At 37.8% G+C, this 23,109-nt stretch overlaps 2 protein-coding genes across 18 annotated transcripts in view; one reads left to right on the forward strand and one right to left on the reverse strand.

Moving 5' to 3' along the window:
* limd1b (LIM domains containing 1b) overlaps nt 1-23,109 on the reverse strand; it is a 129,044-nt gene that overhangs the window by 61,653 nt on the left and 44,282 nt on the right. For 2 of the 17 annotated variants that reach the window (XM_052135380.1, XM_052135384.1), the window contains exon 8: nt 19,021-19,054. The exons of 12 other annotated variants lie outside the window; for them this stretch is intronic. In XM_052135380.1, coding sequence (XP_051991340.1) covers nt 19,021-19,054 — 34 coding nt within the window. Of the gene's footprint in view, nt 1-18,816; nt 18,835-19,020; nt 19,055-23,109 lie in introns of those variants that run through there. 3 more of the 17 variants (XM_052135385.1, XM_052135386.1, XM_052135387.1) reach the window with 2 other exon arrangements.
* The window catches only part of LOC127650156 (zinc-alpha-2-glycoprotein-like), an 88,796-nt gene that overhangs the window by 32,654 nt on the left and 33,033 nt on the right, over nt 1-23,109 (forward strand). Inside the window, exon 6 of the mRNA XM_052135370.1 lies at nt 15,754-15,812. Coding sequence (XP_051991330.1) covers nt 15,754-15,812 — 59 coding nt within the window. The remainder of the gene's footprint in view (nt 1-15,753; nt 15,813-23,109) is intronic.

The following is a 23,109-nucleotide window of genomic DNA, read 5'->3' on the forward strand; positions in this document are numbered from 1 at the left end:
CCAAATAAAGAGAAACACCAGCAATGCCTTTTTACTTATGCGTGTTTACTGCAAGCATAAAATGGGACAGTGTTACAATCATCTGTTCTGGATTGACAATCTCTCTTCAGAGTGCTTCCCGCAAACTCCATATTACAAGATGTATTTTCTTTACAGTGTCTTAAATTGTTCCAATGAATAAAATGCATAACACCAAAGGCATATTTTTTATGAAGAACTAATAAGATTTATGAATTCTGAAAGTTAATAAAACAATAATGACAAAATGAATGCAACAACTCATACCTGCAAGCATAAAATGGGACAGTGTTACAATCATCTGTTCTGGATTGACAATCTGCAAATACATCATTCAGTTAGTACATTGTCCCATATTTCTAATATGCAGGCAACTTACAATATCAAAGAAACAATTCACAGTTTCAGCTTCTTCTTAACACCCATAACATGCTTTAAGTCATGAACTACATTACCCAAAATGCACCGCTGATTACTGGAGCGCATTTCACTCGGTGCAGACAGATTCACCACTCATGTCATCAAAATGAAATTAAGTGAAACCCAGATCAACATTAACAAGCACCCTCATACCCATGAAAACCAACATAGGGCATTAACTGATACTTAAAATGTAAACCGTTCATAGAAATATGACACAATTGCATATTTAAAGCAATACAGTTTATGTACTATATTAAACATGAAGAACCATCTATTTAACACACAACAGGGTCATCGACAGTATTACCACCATATTTTGTTCTGATTTCATAATAACTTCTATTTAATATGCTCTAAGGCCTTGTTTGAATTGTCCATTAACAGAGAAACATAACTCTCTTCAGAGTGCTTCCTGCAAACTGAAGAGTGCAACACGCGAGGAATATACCATTGATTGAAGAAAAGGGGAGTTCATACCAAATCAGTAACACAAAAGAACACAACACATCTTTCTAATCAAACTCATGCAGTACAGGGCAGTAGTGCTATTATAATGTTCGATAAGCACAAAGACTAAATGTTGGGCACTGTGTGTTAAATTAAATGCTGGTGTTGATTTAATATTCCAACCTCCCCACCTTAATGAAATGTGGATCATCCCTTGCTCAATCTCTCTCTGCATCTGATTGAGAAGCAACCCGTCTATTTAACAAATTAAAGTTTGATGAATTATAATTTTTTCACACCATTACACAAATCTACCTCTACCTCCCCTAATATCCAAGGTGGAACATTAGATAATGGCACAGTTGGACTTACCGTCATATCCTATCCCTATGATTTTTCCTTTGAGAAAAACAGATTACTTTGGTCTTTGCCACTGAAAACCTAAAACCCCATTCCATTCCCCAACTCTCTACCTTCCCGATTGCCTCTTGCATCTTCCTCACTATATATTCAATATTTCTTCCCTTTTTCCACATAACACCGTCATCTGCAAATAAAGCAACACTTATAGATCTATCAACTCTACTAAACACTTCATTTATCATAATTAAAAACAAAACTGGACTAACTATACTCCCTTGAGGAGTTCCATTTTCCACTAAATACTTTGTACTCAATTCTGTCCCTACTCTTATTGCGATCCACCTATCAGTTAAAAAGTTTTTGATCCAACTATACATTCTCCCTCTTATTCCCAATTTATAAATCTTAATCATAAGTCCTTGTTTCCACAACATATCGTACGCCTTCTCAACATCAAAAAATACAGATAATATACTTTCTTTATTAATTTGAGCTTTTCTAATTTCACTTTCTAAACATATAGCCGGATCTATTGTGCTTCGTCCCTTTCTAAACCCACTCTGGTAATCCTTTATCAATTCCTTTGTCTCCAAATAATACTTTAATCTTTCATTTATCATTTTTTCCATAATTTTCCTTACATGTGAAGTTAAAGCAATCGGTCTATAACTTTCTGCTAAACTCGGATCCTTACCTGGTTTACATATAGGGACAATAATTGATTCTTTCCACTTTTTTTGGCAAACATCCCACTTCCCATACCTTATTATATAACTTTAATAACATTTCTTTACTCTCATCAATTACATTTTTTATCATAAAATAACTTATTTGATCATTCCCTGGCGTTGTTTTTCCCGATTTTCTTAAGACATTATTCAACTCACCCATTGTAAACATCACATTTATGGTACTTTCATTATCCCCACCATCCTGTATTACTTCAACATTATCTTTTATTGTTTTCTCCCTCTGCGTCTTTTCCTCATTACTCAAATTACTATTACTATGTATTTTAACAAATGTCCTTGCCAGCAACTCTGCTTTACCTTTGCTCTCTATTATTACTTTCTCTCCTTCTTTCATTATAGGATAACCATACTCTTTTTTTATTTCCTGACATTCTCTTAATCATACCCCATACTCTATCTAATGGTGTACTTCTTCCTAGAGATTCACAATACTTCCCCCAAACGTTTTTCTTAACTCTCTTTATTGTCATCCTTACTACAGCCTGCTTCCTCTTATAATCAATTAAATTCTGGAAGTTATGTGTTCTTTTCAGGATTTTAAATGCTTTATTTCTCTCTTTAATTACCTTTGAGCATTCTTGTGTCCACCACGGAACGATTTTCTTTCTAATACTGCCTCCTCTTTTTGGTATCGACTCTTTTGCTGCACCTAAAATAATACTAATTATTTCTTCATTCAGATCTTCAACTCCCTGATTTATACAAACCTCCTTTAATTTTTCTTTGGACAATATTCTAAACTTGTTCCAATCTGCTTCCTCAAATTTCCACCTACTTACTCTCTCTTTCTTTTGCATATCCCTTTCTATTCCAATTTCTGTGTATATAGGATAATGATCACTCCCTAGTACTTTCCTTATTTACTTCCCAACTACTTATCCCTACCAAAGACTGGGACACCAACGTAAGATCTATTGCAGTCTCTATACCCTTACTTAAATTTATTCTTGTACCAGACCCATCATTTAGACATACTAATTCCTTTTCATCCATTATTTCTTCTAAAATTTCTCCATTTAAATCTTCTTTTTCACCCCACACCTTACTGTGCATTAAAATCCCCGCACCAAATCATTTTTCCTCTCCACTCCTCCAGTATTGATTCTAGTTGTACTCTCTCTAATTTTTTACATGGGTTGTAGAAGGTAATCACTTTGATCTTTTCTTTCTTGTTCCACATTTCAACAACTATTACCTCTAATTCTTGTATTGTTTTTAACCTCCTATAAACTATACCCTCTTTAATAAATATTGCACATCCCCTCCAACTCCATTTCTTCTATCTTCACGTATGGTATTATATCCTTTAATAATGAAATCCAGATTAGTTTTGAGCCATGTTTCCTGAATGCAAATGATATCTGGTTTCTTTCCTAGTTTATCAATATATCCCTTAAACTCATATCCATTTGCTATCAAACTTCTAGCATTCCATTGAATTACCAACATTAAGTTATGCTTTGAGAAGCTGTATCTGCGTTCCCTTCTCCATGGTTAAGATCAGCATGTATCTTTTCCCATGACAAATCTTTCATGTTTAGGAATTTAGCTGCTGCCTTAACTATGATTTTTATCTTCTGTTTTTGCTTGTTCTGAACAATTTATGACATATGCTACAAAAGCACTATCCTATCCATTGACATTCCTGTATTTTCCTGTTTTGACCCGTTCCTTCTTTATTCGTACCAATGTCTTCATTTTCTCTTTCATTATTATATATTTTCACAGCCTCTGCATATGTTTCTTTCTGATTAAATTTTACTTTTTGAACCTCAACTGCCTTTTTTGGATTACACAGCCCCCATATGCTGCTGTGTGGTTCCCTCCACAATTACAACACTTTATTGTAACATTACTCCCACATTCTCCATATGCATGTTCTCCTCCACATCTACCACATCTCTGTTTCCCTTTACATACATTTGCAGTATGTCCATATCGCTGACATTTATAACATCTTAATGGAGGAGGTACATATTCTCTGACGTTAAAGCTCATATATCCTACCATCACTTTCATAGGAAGTACATCATCTTTAAACTGTAGCAGCACAGACTCACTATCTGTTTTTTCTCCATTTCTGAAAGCCTGCAATCGAGTGATTTCTGTGATCATTCCTCCTTTAATTACTTTCCTTAGTTCTTCCAGATTCTCTTCTACAGGAATTCCTGTTATCACTCCCTTAGTCTCTCTCTTCTCACCAATTATTTTTTTCTCCACTATTTCTTTCTTACATACTGATTGCAATTTCATAGTTTTATTTTTCTGCTCAATATTTTTGCATTTCACCAATAGGCTCCCATCACGCAACACTTTCGCCATTTCCCCAATCGCTTTCTTCAATCCATTTGTAAGAGTGATCGGGCTAACTGATGTAATTTCATTCCCCACTTTAAATTTAAGAATGATCTTAAACTCTTCCATCATTATCTTTTGCCTTACTTCTCGAATTTCTTCATCCTCTTCTAATGTTCTCTTCTTTGTCAACTGACTATTTCTATTTTCTTTTTTTCCTCCTCCTTTCCTACTCGTACTCTTTTCCCAACCCATCTGCATATCTTCATCCTCTGACAATCCACTATAGTTTGCCATTCTGATCCAGTCACAAATCAGATTATGCCATGAACCCGCAAACAAAACAAACAAACAGAAAAAATAAACTTAAACCAACTAAGTAAAAACAAAACAAAAACTTTCCTTTTCAGCAATGTCTCTGCTCGTCCTCGCTGCTAGTCTAAACACACCCGCTCCACTTCCGGCATCTCGGCTGAGACGTCACTAGACAGATCCGGCATTAAGCCTTCTTCTTCTTCTTCTTCTTCTTTGGGGTTTTACGGCAGCCGGCATCCAATAAGTTGCATTGCTGCCATCTATGGTATTAGCACCTAAGTGCACTATATCCTATTATACAATCCAGTATCTTTTAGAAATTTAAAAAGACACTGCTTTCCCCTTGTGCTTGACCCTACTTCTAAAATATTTTTTAGGGATACTTCTTCCAAGCCAATTACTCGCATTTCTCTGAGTAGATCTTGTCTTTGGTGGTCATATTTTCTACAAAAAATCAAAACATGATTCACTGTCTCAGGTTCTTGACATGAACACAAGCCACTCTGGTGTTTTCCTAAAATAAATAAAGTGCTGTTCAGAAACGTGTGACCAATCCTCATTCTAGAAATAATAACCTCTTCCTTACGTCTAATCTCTCCTCCTTTACAAACATTAACTGAATCAGTTACCCTACTAGAAATAGAGAATAGGTGCCTCCCTTTATTTTCTTGCTCCCAGAACTGTTGCCATTTCAAAATTGTTCCCTGCCACACAATACTTTTACCCTCCGCTTTGGACAGATTTAAGTTTATATCTATTGTTTCCTTTTGAGCAGCTTCCTTGGCCAACTTATCAACCTTTTCATTTGTTGCAATACCTACATGAGCTGGGACCCATACAAATGATATTTCTACTCCTCTCCTTTTCACATCTCTAATTGCCAGAAGAATATCATATACAAGGTCTTGTCGACTCTTTGAGGTCCCTTTCCCCATACTATTAATAGCTGACACAGAGTCACTACATATCAACACTTTATGGTTCTGAATCTGCTCAGTCCATTGCACTGCCATCAAGATTGCATATAATTCCACTGAAAACACACTTAGGAAATTTGAGGTTCTCTTACAAACTTGGGTATTCCACTTCTGAACAACAAAAGCTGCTCCTGTAGCACCTGTTTCCTGATCTTTTGAACCATCAGTAAAGATTAATATGTGCTCCTGATATCTCTCTATTATATGACAGTGAAATTCATGCACCAAATCTGATTCAGGATTCTCTGACTTAATCCTAAGTATCTCTAAATCAATCTTTGGAACCTCCAATTGCCATACAGGAACTGATGGCCACAGTACTCCTGGACAAAAGTTCTTATCATGTATAGACATTTCCTGGGCCAATGCCTCCCCTGTCCATCCAAAACTTTGAGGACTTGCCATCTCTCTCTCCCAGCTTACCTGAATTGTTGCTTTAACTGGGTGATCACACCTTTGACCCATCAAGTTAACCCAATAGTTAGCCTGAAGTTGCTGTCTTCTCAAACAGAGTGGCATTTCTCCTGTTTCTACCTGCAAGGAACACACTGGGGAAGATCGCACAGCTCCTGTACATATTCTTAGTGCCTTAGCTTGAACTATATCTAATCCAGCTAAAACTGACTTGGCTGCAGATCCATAAACCAAACACCCATATTCAATTCTTGCTCTAATTAAATATACATAAATTTGCTTCAAAGAAGCAACATCTGCCCCCATTCTGTTCCAGCAAGACATCTCATTAAATTCATTACCCTTTTACATTTGTCTACTACTTTTGAAACATGCTCCCTCCATGTAAGTCGTGTGTCAAAAAACATACCAAGAAATTTAAAACTTTTCACTCTTTCCAAATTCCTACCATATAACTTCAATTTTATACTTTCATCTATTTTCCTCCTAGTAAAAAACATAGCCTTTGTCTTCTCAATAGAGAATCTAAACCCCATTTCCTTCCCCAATCCTCCACTAGGGTTAGAGCTTCCTGCACCTTCTTCAGTGTATACTTTACATTTTTCCCCTTTTCCATAGGCTACCATCGTCTGCAAATAATGACTTTCCAATTCCCGGCTGAACATTAGAAAAAACATCATTAATCATTATATTGAACAGCAATGGACTAATAACACTACCTTGTGGTGTACCATTTTCTACAAAGCAGCTTCTAGATTTTTCTGACCCTATTTTCACCGGCATTAAGCCTATCAGCATCAGCGAATAAAAAGTTGGACACCCCTCTGGCTCCGCCTACACCAGAATCTCACGTCACATGACTAACATGACCATGTGTGTTGATGATGTGCGCGCGTTGTTCTGAGTTGATGTTGCTCGATATGGGACTTAAACAACTGGTTTATTTGTTTATATTTTGTATTCTTTATGCATGTCAACTCTATGTTCATTGCGGTAAGCAACTTAATATTAATTATTTATGTTGAATTGTTTATTGCTTGTATTAACAGTGGTGGATAGTCTCGCAGTGAATTAATATTTCAGCTCTTCTGAGTTTTGAGAATTAAAGTGTCCGCAATATTCACAGGGTTCCAGACTGCGACCATTTTTTGAGAATGTGCGAGTTTAAATTTTATGTGGTCGCATGTGTGCGAGTGGACGCTCGCGCAACAGAACGCCGTCGTATCAACAGCAGCTGCTGCAGTCCGTAACTTATGTTCAAAATGAACGAGTACATCATGAATCCGTTTTCCAAATCGTGTTTTTGACCTATCCTGAATCACTACGGTACGCCTATAATAAGTGTTTATATTCGGACTATTTTATCCCGGGCTCGGCTTGGCTGCGATGTTGCCCAGTGCCTGCGTGAATCGCCATAGAACGGAGAGAAGTAGCTCCGGCTACAGTGTTCTTCCGCAAGAAACGTGCAGTTTATTTGTAAACAACGTACTGTATACGTCACGCGCATCGCGCAATGATGGTGAAACGCGCCAATTCCGAATTCACGAATTAAAATGAAAAGGTCAATTGCTGAATACTTTAAAAACAAAGTGTGGAAGTCAAGGATGCTGGTGGAAAGGACCAGCCAACGAGCCAGCACACAGACACAACTGATGACGAGAGCACAGGTGCGGACAGGGAGGAACCGAGTGAGCAAAGGAAAAAGAAAAGGCACAACTTCCAGCAGCAATGGCTTAGACAGTACCCGTGGTTGCGATACGAGGCTAATGCCATGCATAGTTTGTACTGTAAACAGTGTGGCCCATCCATTGCAGGTCATTCTAAATTTGTTACAGGGTCTACGCAATTTAAGATTGAGTCTATTAAACTGCACAATGAAAGCAAAAACATGTAGGGACCGGTGTGTCTCACGAAACACCGAGCCCCTTCCTGCGTCTTTTCAGATGAGAGTAATCGCTCGACAGAGGAAAAGGAAAGGATTATAAAATGTAACACTGCTTATAAAAAGAGGAACTCCCGTTCACAATATTCAAATCAGAAATTATACTGATGGAAAAGCGTTGAATGTTAATCCCACTTATGCCAACGACATGGCCTGTGCCCAATTTATAGGAGTGATAGCAGACAATCTGCGAAAAAAACGGCTGAAAAAATGTCCTCCGCCCACTATTTATCATTTATGATTGATGGAGATACAGACATCTCCAACAAAGAATGTGAGATTGTCTATGCCCGTGTCATTGATAATGGCAGACCTACCAATATCCTAATATTGACGTTCAACACGCCCATGCAGAAGGTAAGGAGTGATGATAATAGACATATAGATAGATAGAATATAATTAAAATGTAAATAGATAGATTGTATATAATTCAAATGTAAAATGCTTAAAATTACAGATTAAAATTACTGTCCAAAATCTATGAAAATCCTGAAATTTGGCAATGATAATTACCAAATATTACATGTGTTTTTATATAATATATTACAGGTATTTATGCTGCAACCAAGAAAGCCTTTGCTAGTCTTGAATTAGTGTTGAGGGGCCAGAGCTGATGGATTATGATGCCAGTCAGGATGTTAGGCTGTGGTTCTCCCAAGGAAAGAGGACCAGGAGGCCCAACTATAAGAGCTGGCCCCTCTGAATTCAATTGCAATGTGTTACTAAGGTTGACATTTATTCACAACCAAGGCGACAAAGGGTTGAACAGCTGTGAAGACAGTAAAATGATATATCAAACATTAAAAAACATAAATGTTTTTATAATATTTTTTTATTTGATAGTTAAAAGATTAAAACGTTTTGCTAACATGAGGTCTTGTGTCACTGTCAGTCTTTTTACATCAGTGCAAAACTAGGGTATGCAGATTAAGACCACTATTCATTAGCATGCATTGATTAATCCCATGGCATGTAGCAGAAAAAAAAAAAGGTGCGACCAAATCATATGCTGGTGCGACCAACTGAGAAAGTTGGAAAAGTTAGTCTGGAGCCCTGATTCATATTGTATTTTCCTGCATGTGTCTTCATGTCACTCCTGACTGAGGAAGCACCGTGCGTTCAGACCAGATGCACTCTAAACTTTACAAACAGCTTCAGCTTATGTAGATCCCAAAGTATGAGGGAATTATATATATATATAAAAATAAAAAAATGTATATGTGTGTATTCAAAAGCACTCTCGTTGTGGAATAAGTGGAGCCGGAGCTCTTTAAAGGAAACACCCCGGTGTTACATTTTAAAGGCAGTTATATTTAATGCGTTATAGCTTTATTAAAGTTCAAATAATACAGAAACTGATAATGTAAATAACTATAAACTCAGAAACTGCCATTTTTCTGTGTGGTCAGCGCCTCTTCTATGAGTTGTATGTGGTATCTTATATGAGAAGGGTGTGGTGGAAGATGTTGGTCGGTCAAGGTGCTCACACTGTTGTCAGGCTGCGTCGTCTCATTTCTCCCCTTACCCCTCCCCTCGGTTTTGCGCGTTCATGTGAGGTGAAGTGGCGTCGGGCTACACGGCCCTTGAAACGAAGTTTGCGGAGGACTACACTTCAAAGAGGGTTACAACGTATGAATTTCTCAATAGTGCCGGCATCAAACTTTTTTCATGGCTGAACGGCGAACTGAGTCGCACAAATTTAAGTATTTTCAGCAGTTTAATTGATGTTATAATTATGACACTCGTGTTTTATGATACTTTTAATAAAATGTTCAAGCGGTTTTAATTGTAATGTTTTTGTTTTGAATCGCTATTTAACTGCCAGGTAGCAGTTATGCGCTATTTGTCGAGCTGAGCTATCTGATAATCCTTGACATGACACTTCATATTATGTTTTTTAGTTGAAATCAGTGTGAAGTGAATTTGCTTGACATTACATTTACTTCGACTGATGGCACACAAGCGTGCAAAGATAAAGAGAGCCCAGGCAATCGATATCACAACCTGATATGACGGCATCTTCGTTTGTTTATGTCAGCGCTTGTCGCCTCTGTTGACGTAGCAGCCTGCTAGCGGCAAGGGAAGATGACGCAAACGGTAATCAAGTGGCGTCTCATTTCTTAGAGTAACGTTCTTGCCCCATAGACATAATAAATACATAGACGCCCTATTGGCCGCTTTGGAACGTTGCTGCGATACGTCAACGCGTCCGCCATTTTGCGGAGGGCAAGACTGCGCTGTAATCAAATGCAAGTAAACGGGTGAGTTGCGGTTTTTCTGGATAAAAACAAAAATAACGTTTACATTTATCAACCGATTTCAGTGGTTCGTACATGGTGTAACGAGTACTTGTCATAAAAGTCGGTTTTAAGAAAATATTTAGATTTTTAGGAAATTTACTTTATAATATAAAATATAAGATAAAACATAAATCTATGAATCTATAAATCATGTCAACTCATGTCTCAACTTTCACAGCTCGCAAGCAAGCTATTTAAGTCTGACTAACTCCGGTGGCCAACTAACGTTGTAACGTACTAATTGTATAACGAACAAATACAACCAAAAACAAATGTTCAGTCTTACTTGTGAAAAGTAATTCCCCGAGACCTGTTTTCAATAGTGCGGCGATTTGTACAGCCCCAAGCAGCACATGAAGCAGGCATTTTTCCTCAACTCCCGTTAATAGAGAAATGGGAATGTTGCCCTCCGCAATATGGCGGCCCGTTGACGTACGCTCCAGCGGCCAATAGGGCGTCTATGTATTTATTATGTCTATGCTTACCCCTACCCCCTTCACTCGATATTGAGGGCCAAGGGAAAGATGCAGACAAAGGGGAGGGGTAAGGGGGAGAAATGAGATTGGCCCTTGTCTGTGTTTATGCGCTTGCGCTGTTTTGTCCTGCATTTAACGCTGTTCAAGGGGGAGAGATTGAGACTGCACCGGCTGATGCACACTCTGCAGGGACGTGCACAGACATTTTGAGGGGCAGGGGCTCAAGTGAAAAAAAGGGCACTTCTCATAATTACGTATTTTTTTTACTTTTTTTTAAACAAAAAAGTATATATATTAACACAACTCTGACTTCCTTTTTAAAAAATGTATTTAAAAAGTTAATTAATTTTATCTTCCTCAAACTCACGCAATTGTTTCATTTCCAAAAGATGTCTACAAAATAATCAGTTCACACAGAAACCATGGTCTCCTTAGTATTCAATTTTTAAAAAACATTTATTAGGCTTCAAAAAATAAAACAGCTTTTAATTTAAGTGAACTTCAAACAATCCTCACATAAACCCATAATAAATGTCATATTTACCTGTGCCCTTCCTGTCTAACAGGTAGGACATATACAGAATTGAATAAAGTTATCAGACAGTCTGCGCTGCATAAATTATATATAGACTAATCCTTATTAAAGCTACGCAAGGTCTTTAGTCAAGAGCAGTGAGTAATTTTCTCTGTTCCCTTTGTTCTTTGATTAACTTTACTGACAGAAAGCTTTATTGGATGCTGGCCCTTTAAGAGCAGCCGTTGCTGAGACGCGGATCTCACACGCGCCTCATTCTCTCACAACTCTTTATGTCCATCATAAGACTGCTCTTATGTTATGAAGATACTTGACAAACGACATTTTGGCATAATTGTGTGTTATTGTTCCTTCAAGCGCAAAAGGGAACTGTATTCTGGCGCGCGGTCTGTGCATGCGCATGATACTGGCGCGCGTCTTTCTGTAAGTCACAGTCAGGACATTCACATGCAGCGCGCTCTCTTTTGACTTGTCGCGCAGAGAGAGAGGGAGCGCTTCAGAACTCCTGACCTGATATTTAGATACACTACTCAATAAATATATTTGTTTGACAGGAAGCTGTGCGCAAACAGGAATATATATTATTTTTCAAAAAAAAAAAAAAAAAAAAGCACCCCAGAAAAAAGGGCACTTTCTCTCCAGGAATAAAAAGGGCAGGTGCTCAAGCCCCTTTTGATGTCTATGTGTGCACGTGCCTGACACTCTGTCACATGGACGCTGTCACACTTAATGCAGCTAGATTATAACGCGATGGCTCACGATTTATTGAATCATAATATATGTCACTGAGCATTTCTTATCCTGAAGAAAATTGATAATACGCTGCTTTATTAATAAGAGAGAGATTGATTTTGTGAGGTAAAGATGGATTGAAGTGAACAGAAAGGAGAGAGAGGAAGTCTTCGCCCCATTATACACTGCAACAAAAATACGTTTTTGACTACAAGAAATAGTTATGTGCATAAATGCATAGATGTCCACTCACTCATATAATTTTAGTCAATTTTAGTGACTATTTATCTAAAATAATTGATTATTGCTTGTAAGATATTTTTCCGCTATCACGAATTTGAGTTTAATAATCACGGTGATGTATGTTAAAATGTTAATTTGTCTGATCAGTTTGGTTTTAATTAGTTATTTATTTTATTAATACAAAACATTTACATACATGATCAGGTAATTTACAATCATTTATAAAGTATAATGCAATAACACAAGAACAAAAAGGACAAACACAAGGATATACATTAGAAAAGCATGATATTAGAGTTATATGACATCTTTAAATATATTTTCAAAAAGCATTAAAGAATCTGGAATTGTTATTGTTGTGTATAAGACTGAGGGACGAAATTAGAATTCCTGAAGAAATGGTGGAAAACACATTGGAGATTTTTTTAGATTACTTTGATTTTCTCCCATTTTCTCTCCAATTTGGAATTCCCAGTGCCCTCTTAAGTCCTCGTGGTGGCGTAGTGACTCCGTGCATCTTATCACGTGGCTTGTTGAGCGCCTTACTGTGAAGACATGGTGCATGTGGAGGCCTCACGCTATTATCCGACATCAATGCACAACTCGCCACGTGCCCCATAGAGAGCAAGAACCACATTATAGCGACCAGGAGGAGGTTACCCCAACGTGACTCTACCCTCCCTAACAACCGGGCCAATTGTTTGCTTAGCAGACCTGACTGGAGTCACTCATCACACCCTGGATTCGAACTCGCGACTCCAGGTGTGGTAGTCAGTGTCTTTACACGCTGAGCTACCCAGGCCCCCGACAGGATGGAGTAATCAGGGTTTTGGACAACTTCTGTTGGACTGAAAATAAAGGAGCTTAAATCTACTCAGAATTTATTCATTATGTTGCATTCAAAAAATACGAGGGCACCAGTTTCTAATAGATTTACATTTATGCATTTGGCAGACGCTTTTATCCAAAGTGACTTACAGTGCACTTATTTCAGGGACAATTAGTTAATTGATGCTATAAAAAGGGGGTGTGACATCATGATTGACAACTGTGATTGACAGCTTCTCTGAGTGAAGTAGTTGCGGAGGCACCTGCAGAATTCCTTTCAGGAATGTCAGGAGGAGGTGAAGCCAAAACTCTTCACCTGGTGAAAATATATGCATATACTGAGCATTATAACAGAGCAAAGTCTCTATTTCAAAATAAGAGTCTCTGGTGTGTTTTCACTTGTTTATAGTATAAATTCCCATGTTATGCACCAAATTTATCTGGTTATCATTGGTTTGCACACTAACCTGCTTTTGGGATTTCATATTTTTCTAGAAATTGATAAAATAAAACTATCGGACGATTAATCGGTTATGGGACATTTCCACCACCTTAATTATTGTTATCAACAAAATCCACAAATGGTCAACATCTATTAAACATCTGAATTATACTCTGTCTAAAGATTACACGACTCAGAATCTGGCTCCAAATGATGTCATCAGTGCTCATTTCTGAGATATTTTGGCTTCATTTTTATATTGTTGGAGGAAGTGGTGACTCGTCATCTTTATATACAGTCTATGTTGCAACATATTGAGGCGGACTAAAACAAATAAACAGCGATCTGTGTTTTACGTTCTAATACTTTTCAAATATTCCCATTTTTATACAATTATACTAAACCATTAATGATCTATTAAAGTTTCTTAAACCAACTTTATCCACAACAGCAGTCATGTTTACATCCAAGATATTAATATCAACATTTCAGTTTTTACCAGTTAAAATGCAAATTTGATTACGTTTGCACATACGGTAGATGAGTAGGTGTTATTGTGAGTACTTTGACCCGTCAGTAGCATATAAAGAGTTTTTGTCTTGTCTTGCATTTCTTATTTTTCTTCAGAGAGACACCATCTTCACTATGTGTACACCGCTTACCAGCCTGAATCTCTCCCTGGTCCTGTGTTCAGTGCGGTGGGTTTGCTTAATGACAGAAGGATCTCTCGCTACAGTAATAAAGAACAAGAGTGGAAAAGAGAGAGTGCACTCCCAGATTTCCGGAGAGATGCTCCCAGAGAACCACTGGAGTCTAAACACTGGTTTCTAAATCTGATGAATATTCTGTCAAACTGCACAAGCTCCAGATGTCCTGGTCAGTCTGTTGGGTGTAGTTATATTGTCATCAGGAATGTTGCTTATTAACTTAATTTTAAACTGTGGTAACTTCTAATCAGTACTTGCACTGTGATTGTAGAGCTCCATGTACTACAGAGGAGATTTGGCTGTGAGGTGGAGAGACATCCTGATGGAACAGTGAAGACACTGAATGTCTTTGATGAGTATCAGTATGATGGAGAGGATTTCATTGCCTTTAATTTTGACACCATGCAATGGACGGATAAAAGTCCTCAAGCCAAAGCAACTAAAATGAGGTGGGACGGTCAAAAAGTACGGAATCAGGACCTCAAAACATACCTCAAGATCTGCAAGGACTGGATATCCATATTGAATTCTTCAATGAAGAGTATGTGTCAGTCGAATCAGATCCTAAAGGGATAGTTCACCCAAAAAATACAAAATCATTCATATTCATTATCTTGTCGTTCTAAAGCTCTATGATGTCATAATTTAGAACACCAAAGGAGATCTAAGCTGCTCTCCTCCATATAATAAAAGTGGATGGTGTCCAGGGGCTGTCCCTAAGCAACCTAAAAGCACCATAATGGTAGTCCATATGACTCATGCTTGACAACTGTGGTCACCGTTCACTTTTATTATATGGAAAAGAGCAACTTGGACATTCTATTTATTTAATGGTGTCAGTTCATCTGTACTGGAGGAGTTGGGAAAAGAGTTGATGTTTATTCATCACAGACTCTTATTTGTCATTAAAATGACACATCGGTTAAACTTCAGTTTGAAGACAAAACTTTATAAGTTCTATAATGTGTTGACAGTTTAGGCCTTTTTTAATAATAGAAGCTACTTCTAGCCTTTTTAAAACATTTGTTAATTTAATTTATTGTTTTTTTTATTCACTCCAGTTTATCCGGATATGTACATGTTTGCGTTTGAAGCTCCTAATGACAAAAGTAAGCTGATTCTGACCTGCATGGCCACCGGTTTCTACCCCCGAGATGTGAAGATGAACGTGACATTACTCGGTGGTCATTCTGAACTTTCAAACTCCTCTGAAGTCAGACCAAACAATGATGAAACCTTTCAGCTGAGAATCAGTGTGGAGATCAACAGACATGATAAAGATGGTTATGAGTGTCATGTCGTTCACAGCAGTTGGACACGGCCAGTTTCCAAAAAATGGGGTAAATATGACCATATTTTCAGTCTATGTGCACAATTGATGACCGCCAAAACTAATGGCAGCTCAGTCAGATTACTTCAAAACATAAAGTTCATTTTTAGTTGTTGCATGTTACTATACATATCTAAAGCAACTTAAAGGCATTTGCTTTGTATTTGGTATGCCATATTGCATTTGTAATGTGTGCATTTGTTTGTCCTGCAGATGGAAAATGCAACAACTGCAGTGAAGAATCTAGATCACGTTATTCAATAGTAGCAGTGGTTGCAGTTGTATTTGCAGTTGCAGTTGCAGTTGTCGGTCTTGTGGTAGTTTATATAAAAAGACAAAGGAGAAGTGGTTCAATTATTTAAAATGATTATTATCACTATTTATTTTTACATGGCTTTATTGTTATTATTGTTTTTCTAATTCTCGTATCACTCTGCTATCTCTACAAGTGAGATGAAGAAATAATTGATTTCATATCCATTTATTTATATATTTGGCAAGTATTTGTGTAATAAGCGGGACATCGAGCAGTCATTTTCCATTTATCGTTGTATGCAGGGACGGTGTGTAGACTTGACTGTACTTTTGATGATTTTATAAGGATTTTGGTCACACCTGCATGTATGTAGAATTGAGCCAGTAATATTTATGTGAGCAGAACAGAAGCCACTACTGTAGACGGCTAATAATTCCCCGTTATTCATATGGGACTTTAAATGCTTCAGAAGTCTTTAATCTCACAATTGAGAGTTTCTTCAATACAGTAAATGGCCTTTCAAGAAACATCACTCTCAATCCAGCAAAATGAACACATCGTAGGTTTGACTTGAAGAATTCTTCTGCCCTTCACTGTCATGATCAACTTGAGTAGAGTCGTGCACTGGTGATACAGACAATAGATTGTTTTGTTTTTTGCCTATTAATAATCTGCTCTATGCATTTAAAAGAATTTTTCAGGTTCAATTCAAGTTTACAAGATTCACATTTCTGACGTTTAAACCCTTAAAAAGTTGGCCCCATTCACCTCCATTCATTTTAGTGGTAATAAGCATTATGCCAGAAATGCTGTCGATTGAGCTCAACTTGTATTGAACCTGAAATATTCCTTTAATCTCTCTTTCCTATGCACTTTCTATGATGTCATTGTTTATGCTGTATTATGAATTGAAGTTTTATGCTGGTATACATGTGAAGTAGAGCACGTGTAAAGCAGAAGATTGTGCTGCTCACGTTAATGGAGGCGGGCAAGAAGGGAAACGGCATATTTAAAGGGAGGTTTTTCTGTGCTAAAATAACTAATTTAGTTATTTTGTGACATATTTTCTGTTTTATGTGTAGTCTTCCCCTGATGATTTCCATTCTTGGTACTTGATTACTTTTACTTCTGAAGTAATATGCTGTGCATACGCTTCAGGGACATTTCTTAAACCACACTGACACAAAAGTATTTGTATTATTTAGTTTTACTTTTCCAGCAGCATTATTATATTAACATATTACATAATATTACAAATCTATTTATGTTTGATGCATATGTCTTAAAATAGTTTTACACTGTATTATTGTGATGTAAGTTTTTACATTGAGACCAAACACTGTTAACATGCTTGTATTGTTTGTTTATGTACATCATGAATGTAGATGGTTGGGGTTGTAGTCTAATATAAAATGTTTCTGTTTCAAGATTTTGATACAAGATATTTAAATAAACCTGTCAAATCAAATTTCTCATCATCTTATTATGTGAAACAAGCGGGACACACATACTCATATGCACAACTATAAATATTACACAGTGGGAATTAAGTAGTGAACCTGAAATGTTAAAACTATTTGATCTTCTTGAAAGTTTCCACTCTAGACTTTCTCTCAAGCAATTTCAAGAGGTGCATCCTGGGATGCTTTTAAAACCGAATTGAAGGATCACTTAGAAGATAATACGGGCCGTATGTTTGTGCTGGATAACATGGACTCAAAAACTAAAACATGACAGAGGGCAGCAGACAGAGAGAAAATGATCAAATAAGAGGTCCCACCGATGCTGTAAAATATTCTGGCCACAGCTCGTCCTGAGAACTTCTCATCGCTACGACAGGACAGGAAGCCCCTGATGCCAGCACAGATCTGACCCTCCCAGTCCCTCATCTGAGGGAAAAACCAGCATTCATATATAAATGATGTGATTCAGACTCCTCACAAACGTCCATCTCTAACAACAGGGGCGACATCTACACCTCAATCAAATCAACTCACAATTACATTTAAAAACAAACTTTTCCTCCATTTTTAAAAGCACTTTAGAAGTCAGATGATATGTTTGATTTTAGAGTACATGTGAGGAATATTCCAGGTTATTTACAACCTTTATATAAATGGATTTGTTGTATGCGGTCCAAAAAAATTTAGGAAAATGTTAAAAGCAGTAATTGACTTACTATTGAAACCTAGCAAGCAGCGGCCATGATGGTTTAAATGCAGAAATGTGAAGTTTTGTATTTTTGTTAAAGTCCTTGTAATGTTTCTAACTTGTTACAAACACATGTGATGTTGATGCATTATGGTTAAACTTTCAAAGTGTGTCTTCAAACATTTTAAACACATGCTTAACCTATTTTTAGGTTCAGACATTACATAAAAAATATCTCTATTACTTTCATGTCCATGCTCATGTTGATGCTTTCTTAGCAAACCTTTCTTTGATGAAATGTCAAAGGTCACGGTCATATTGACCCCGTTTCCACGTGGTATTAAGATGCATTTCGGGTGAACCGATCACATGTGGTCAGCGCTAAATACAGGTGTAACAGTTTTGTGATTGGATAAAAAAAACAGACACGAATGTGGTCAAAAAATGCATTAGATGTATAAACGTTGTCCGTCCTGCATGCATCCTGGACCGCAGCGAAGGGCCTCTCCTCACCTGTCAATCAACCACTGAGCTAAAACAAGAGTTTAAACACTGCCGGTTATGAGCGGCTTTAAAAGAAATAGCCAAAACACACATAAGACATGTTATATTATAGTCCATATATCACAGTATATGAGCACAATGTTATATTATACAATATGATGGAATAGGACAGTGTGGTGCAGAATAGAAGAGAGGGATACATGTGCACACACAGACTTCTGGATCCAGAAACAGGTGGCAGTGTGTTGCACGTATCTCTCAAACCTCTTGGGCATGTTGTAGTGTATGATTCTGTGCATGTCTGATTTGTCCAATCCCATTCCGAAAGCCACAGTGGCCACCACCACAAGCAGCTCGCCACACATGAAGTTATTCTGCAAGCTCTGCCACTCTTACAGACGTTCCAGCGTTACATTAAGAATGAGCAATAGTAACAGCTTTTATGTTTGCCTTAGCAAACAGCACTAAATAAGCAAAGTAATTCATATAAATAACATAAAGCACTTTCATTGCACACAGATGTTTTCAAATGGTAATTTATTACCCTCTATAATGCATATATAGCTTACATCTCATCTCCTCTGGAGCTTTATCAATGCCATCCTTCAAAGAAAATATATTTATGTGCATTAATAATGATTTAAAACAATGACGTTTTTCATTATGTAATTCAACAAACATTAACAACATATAACACTTATTGTTATGAGTCACTCCTCTCACCAGCAGAGAGCTCCATCACCCAGGTATTGACTTCAACTCTCTGGTTTGAACGGAAAATGACGATTACATTTGTCAGAGTAGTAAATCACATGTGGAAGTCTTTTATATGCAACACTAAAGCTTCAAAGGCTTATATGTGTCAACAATAATCCTATACTGTTCACATAGAAGGTCTGTTGGTCTATAAATCCTGTGAGTACCTGGTTATAAAAGGTTCTGTACATGAAAGTGTCATATGTTTTGCTACCCATGATGCTGCCAAAAGATGAAGTGGTGGTGGCGGCGTAGTGGGCTAAAGCACATCACTGGTAATCAGAAGGTTGCTGGTTCGATCCCCACAGCCACCACCATTGTGTCCTTGAGTAAGGCACTTAACTCCAGGTTGCTCCGGGGGGATTGTCCCTGTAATAAGTGCACTGTAAGTCGCTTTGGATAAAAGCGTCTGCCAAATGCATAAATGTAAATGTAAAAGATGATCTTTCAGAACAGTGCAATATTATTGGTGGAGAGCAAGTACAAAGGCCAAATTGACCATTGGGTAAGAACAAATGGTACTCTGAGAAAGCATGAGGAAGTTCTTCAGAAACATGATGATTTTGTTTGTTAGGCAAAATCTTTAAATCTTAAATTTGTTTGACAGTTTTAAACAGCCTGTAATGTCATTTGTCCTTATTGATACTGATTTGAACCCGGGTCACTATGTTTACTGCCAGTTTGACTGAACAGTGGACCAGTGTCCCACCCATAATTAGTTATTCACTTTGTCGCTGAACGTTACTGAAACTATTAGTTCATCAAGCCATTATTCATTATAAAGTACTGAATATATGACATTTACTGCTCTGACCAACAGTGATGGGCAGTAGCTTCGCTACAAATAGCGACGCTATTAGCTTAACTACATTTACAGGCGGTAGCTTCGCTAATTTTTAAATCAAGTAGCTTTTCAGTAGAGAAGCTATATTTTTGACTAGGTAGTGACATACATGCCTTGTACCCGGTGTTTACTATCAGAACTAAAGTTGTCCTATCACAAATTAATCGCTCATCCGAGTCGGTTCTTTAAAATGAATTGGTCACACGTGATAGTCGGTTTGCGATTAAATCTGAATGCCTCAGAAATCTTGCGTGCTGCTGAATCATTTGTGCGTGCTGCTGAATCATTTGTGTGCGCTGCTGAATCATTTGTGTGCGCTGCTGAATCATTTGTGCGCGCTGCTGATTCATTTGTGCGCGCTGCTGATTCATTTGTGCGTGCTCTCACTTGCCAATAAGCTCATGGTATATTTTATAACATGGAAAATAAAGATAACGCTGGTTGCTGTGTATCTACAATCAATGAAAACGAAACCTGCAAGTGCGTCCTACGCTTGTCAGCGACGAAGAAGGTCTTTATAAAGTTTGACATGTTTGCAGCTTCTGCAGGTAAAGACATTCTCCAACCAAAAGAGAATCAAAACACGTATTAGCCGACACGAAAACACAAAAAGTACCGTGACATTACCATGTATTTTGGATGCATTTTTGGACGAAATTGTACACACTATGTTTTTTAATTATTTATCCCCTTTACTCCCAATTTGGAATGCCAAATTCCCACTACTTAAGTCCTCGTGGTGGCGCGGTTACTCCCCTCAATCTGGGTGGCACAGGACAAGTCTCAGTTTCATCTGATCACGTGACTCGTCGCGCATGACACCGCGGAGACTCCCAGCATGTGGAGACTCATGCTACTCTCCGTGATCCACGCACAACTCACCACACGCCCCATTGAGAGCGAGAACCACGAGGTTACCCCATGTGACTCTATCCTCCCTAGCAACCGGGCCAATTTGGTTGCTTAGGACAGGGGTTTTCAAAGTTTTTAATCACAAGGACCCCCAAATATGATGATTACATGCTGGGGACCCCCTTACCTAAAATATAAAGGTAACTATGTAATTTTTTATAAATAATTGTATATAATGTAAAGACATATTTAAATTCATATTACAATAAACGTAAATATGAAATGCTGTTTCAATAACAATTTTCTTTTATTATTTGGCAACTCACTATAGCCAAAAATAATTCTCACAATTAACAATTATATGTAGCATCTGTAGTTTCTGTATTTCTGAACAATTAAAAAATATATACATTAACTGAACAGGGTACATTTTTACACTGTATTAATGCACTGGTAGATGAAAAGTTAAACCTGAAGGGCAGCATTTGCATATTCAAACATGTGAATCAAACTAAACAACACCACATTCACTGATTCAAGATGTCCTAATGGGATGGATGAGCCTGGTGGCTTCTACACAGTTTGTCAATGCGTGGTTTAATTTTAGTGAGAGCCAGGCTCATGACACTTTCGACCTCCAGACGGGCCCGGTGCTTGGACTGAAGAACTTTCAGTGCTGAAAATCCAGCTTCACAAAAGTAGGTTGTGGCAAATGGTAAAAGACACTTTATTGCCTTCTCAGACAAAACAGGGTAGTCCTTTCTCACAGACATCCAAAACTCTGACAGAGGAAGGTAGGGGAACTTTGTATTCATCTCTCCCTCATTTGTCAAATCAATCAGTTTCTCTTGGGCTGCTAGATCCAGATGAGTCCCAATCCCTGGTGCAAGTTTCTAACAAAGTCCAGGTGGGTGTTGTTCAAATCTGGGAAATATTGTTTAAAATATCCCTGAAGATGTGACAGGTGAGACTGGATTATGGGTGTGATGTTGTCAGCAGTGGAGGAGATGCACTCCTGGTTATAGAGAGGAAACATTTCTGTAACTCCCTCTTTCAGTTTGCTTTCCCACAGAGATGATTTTTGCGTGAACGCGCGCACCTTATCTTGTGCGTTCAGTATGTGAACATTGTGTCCTTGCATGCTCTGATTGAGGACACTGAGATGCTGGAAAACATCTGCCATGTATGACAACTTCAGTATCCATGAGCCATCTTCAAAACAGCTGGCAAGCTCTGACTTTTCACCAGAAAAAACACTTTTTTCACCACTTTTCTGCCTTCAAGGGGTCTACAAAAAAGAAGTTCCTCGATAAATTTGTCCTGCCCGAGGAAACGAATGTAGACCATAAGCTGTGCTTGAGTTGCAACATCAGTGCTTTCATCCAACTGCAGTGCAAAATATTCACTGGCTTGCACTTGTTCTAAAAGCTGCGTCTGCTATCATTGGACATGTCACCTATGCGTCTGCTCACTGTATTGTCTGACAAAGGCACACAATCTACTTTTAAATAACTCCCTGACAATGTCTTTAGTAGCCGGTAATATAATGCCCAAACATAATGTAAGATTTGACATATTTTATTCTTTTTTGTTTAGCGTTCGCCAAGTCAGATTGACACGAACTGCTTGCAGGAGCCATCATTTGTAGAGCATGTATTTAGCCGCTAGTCCGTTCACCTTAGTAGCGCAAAGTATTTTGGGATAAACACGTTACAAGGAACCACTCTTATACATCAAGAAACCGTATGTTTATTTGGTTATTAACATCTTTAGGTTAAAAAATTAATTCTGTAAAAAATTATAATCTTACATATATATGTTTTGTTTTCTGTCAAGTTTTTCGCGGACCCCCTAGCTTCCTCTTGCGGCCCCCCGGGGGTCCGCGGACCCCTAAGAGACAATGTGAGGGTATATTTTGAGTTTAGTGAGTTTGCGCAGTTGTTGTGGTCCGCTGTAGCACTGCAGCTGCAGACAGAGAGAGTCAGATGGACAGGCTCCGCCCACTGCTGATGATGCAGCTCCAGGTAACACAGAGTTTCTACACCTAAAACACATAAATAATAAACAGTGATGTTAAACCTCTTAAAATCTGACATGCCTGATACCATAGTGGCTCTATTATGTACACAAAATGATAAGTGTTGTCACTCTCTTCAGTGATGTCAAGGGTTTCCACAGTCTCCTGCATGGGAATGGCTCTCTCCTG

This window comes from Xyrauchen texanus, chromosome 10, assembly GCF_025860055.1.
Source record: "Xyrauchen texanus isolate HMW12.3.18 chromosome 10, RBS_HiC_50CHRs, whole genome shotgun sequence".
In the NCBI taxonomy this organism is placed as follows: Eukaryota; Metazoa; Chordata; class Actinopteri; order Cypriniformes; family Catostomidae; genus Xyrauchen; species Xyrauchen texanus.